Consider the following 2,495-nt stretch of genomic DNA (forward strand, 5'->3'; position numbering starts at 1 on the left):
TAGATGAGTAGTGTCAAGAACAAGGAATACACCTAAGCATAGGTACAGGGTGTTGTAGGTGACTTTAGCTCTGTTTGGTGTAAAGGGAAGTGTGTGTGTGTGTGTGTGTGTGTGTGTGTGTGTGTTATCTAAATGCGTTTAACATTTAGATTAGGTGGCTGGTGAATGGTGCAGCCTGTCTGATGGTGCTGTAGATTTATGATGGCGGAGCCTGATGTCCTCTAAGGTCTCCGTTTGATCAGTCGGTGCAGATAGTTTTACCCATCAGGTCTTCAGTCTGTTGTGGAGGCAGAGTCACACAGAAAAACCCTTGAAGACGTTGTTTGTCTTTGTGTCTTTTGGTTAAAATCCCCAGATCGATGCGTACACCGGCAGGAAGCCAGAGTAAAAATGCAGCCAGTCCCTGTCAGTCCCTGATGATTAGTGCAGCCGCAGCGCAGCATCAACTAAACCCACACATAAATAACGGCTTCACTGGGAAGCAAATTCAGCAGCATACCTAAACACCAGGAAAACCACCGTCCTTCTCATTTGCTTTGCAGTCGTCAGCCACTTTATTGTTTTTTTCTTATTTTATACTGTCAGTGGGTTCAAGGTGGCTTTTGTAGAGCGCTGAGGTGTTCAGTCAGTACTCCAGGTTGAGGTAGCTCTGGAGGCAGCGAGGCAGAAACAGAGCGTTGATGCCGTTGGGCAGGCGGCCCAGGACCAGCAGCCTCCTCCGGATGACCGCTCTGCACAGGTGACTCAGCTCGCACGGATCCCTGCTGCGGTTGTGGGGGATGTGGTCCCTCCACTCCGCGATCAGAGGTTGCTGTCCATATATGATCTGCATCTGCAATGGACAGAGGCACGACACGGGTAGTGTCATGTCCTGGCACCTGTTTGTGTTTATCATGTGTGGCTATAGCTGCTGGATCCACGACACCTCCAGGGGCTTGCCAAGATCCACTCAACCAGAATCAATCACATCTATCATATCGATTTAAGACAAAATCCACCCTCAGATACTTTTAGACTGAGTTATTTTGTGATGAAGTCTTGTAATTTACTTTTTTGGTGTACCCACTTTCCCTCAACCTGCCTTTGTGTACATCTACTTAAGTCAGTGATTTCCTACATTTCCCAGAATGCCTTTTGACAACCTCCAGAGAACGAGCGTGACCTTGTTGCATTCAGCTGTGGGTTAAATGTATAGGTGGAGAGAGCATGATAGGACAGTAAGAGCAAGAGATGGCGGCTCTAGAAAGAAGCCCTCGCTCTTTGATTCTGAGGAACTGACACCAAATCCTGACATTTTCCGTTGATGTTTTAGATCACTGAAAAGGTTTCTCCACCAATACCAGTTTTGTTAACAGTGTTAAAGTGTTTTAAGGTGGATTTTTTCCTTTAAATGTCTTGAGTGTTCCACAAACCTCAATTTCTGCAATGGAAACATGGATGAGCACCCTGAAACAGAGTGCCATGCAGGCTTTCAGCTCCCTCATCAGAGAGTCGCAGCAGAGGTTACGCTCCTCCTCCTCCTCCTCCTCCAGACACGGGGAGTCAAACAGGAGGGAGATGATGACGTAGCTGGGTCTCCTCTCCCGCTCCAACATGCCGTACTGCAGGAGGATCTTCAGTGCATCAAACTGGCGGTTATGGGCCACGAGCATTACAGGGGTCATCCCCCCCACGGGGCTGTAGCTGGGAGTGAAACGCCTAAGGAGCAAATACATGAATCTACAAGTCACTGAGCCAAAATTGGATATAGGTCTGGACTGGCACTCTATTTTATTGGATAGTTAGTTCCCCTCACCACCTAAAAGAAGATGTCTGGTTCTCTGAGGCAAAGCAAAGCATTTTAAGCAGTTTGTGTGACATTTACTGAGTTGGGGACAAGGTACCTCCATGCCAGGGCCAAGTGATCCGCCTGGTTCTGAGCATACCCGGATATGATCTCCATCAGCCTCCTTACGATGTGTGCGCCGGTCCTGCGCGCGCAGACCAGGTGGAGAATGGTGTTGGTGCACACATTGACGAACTCCATGTAGAGCTGAGTGCCCATCCTGACATGAGCAAAGTGGGAGAAGCGTACGAAATCAGACATGGTGGAGTCCAGCTTTTCTGATGTTACATTTCGTAGAACTCTCCCCAGCGTTCTGTATATTCCTGTCTGGTACGCGTTGTGTCCCAGCGGCCTGGGAACCCGCGGCGTCTGAATTACTCCAGCGACCAACGTGACAAAGACGTTGTCGTCGCTGTGGCCTTGTTCGTCTTCACTATCCTGCATTGTTGTGATGTGATGGTCAAAGTTCTCATGGCGGCAGGTTTTCACCCCAACACCTTGGACAGCAGAGTTCTAAGTCATTATTACGCAATAGACCATTATTGCGCATAGAGTTCCATAGAATACTTCCAAAACATCTAACATTCTCTTCTGTTCTGCATAGAGAAAACACACTGGATTGTGCATAGTGTTATGAACAGAAATGTATTGGCAAATAAATAGGAGGGTA

General features: G+C 48.0%; 1 protein-coding gene across 1 annotated transcript; it reads right to left on the reverse strand.

Annotated features, from left to right (window-relative positions):
* Window positions 1-625: 625 nt before the first annotated feature.
* Window positions 626-2,269, reverse strand: LOC139650238 (ankyrin repeat and SOCS box protein 17-like). The gene is made up of 3 exons (XM_071526841.1): window positions 1,884-2,269; window positions 1,413-1,698; window positions 626-832 (listed from the first exon to the last, which is right to left on the reverse strand). Exons 1-3 carry the CDS (start codon window positions 2,267-2,269, stop codon window positions 626-628), a joined length of 879 nt encoding a protein of 292 aa, XP_071382942.1.
* Window positions 2,270-2,495: the final 226 nt, after the last annotated feature.

This window comes from Centroberyx affinis, unplaced genomic scaffold, assembly GCF_046629955.1.
Source record: "Centroberyx affinis isolate AG114_WGS23_722 - 3 ecotype Tasmania unplaced genomic scaffold, CSIRO-AGI_Caff_v1 ptg001468l_1, whole genome shotgun sequence".
In the NCBI taxonomy this organism is placed as follows: domain Eukaryota; kingdom Metazoa; phylum Chordata; class Actinopteri; order Beryciformes; family Berycidae; genus Centroberyx; species Centroberyx affinis.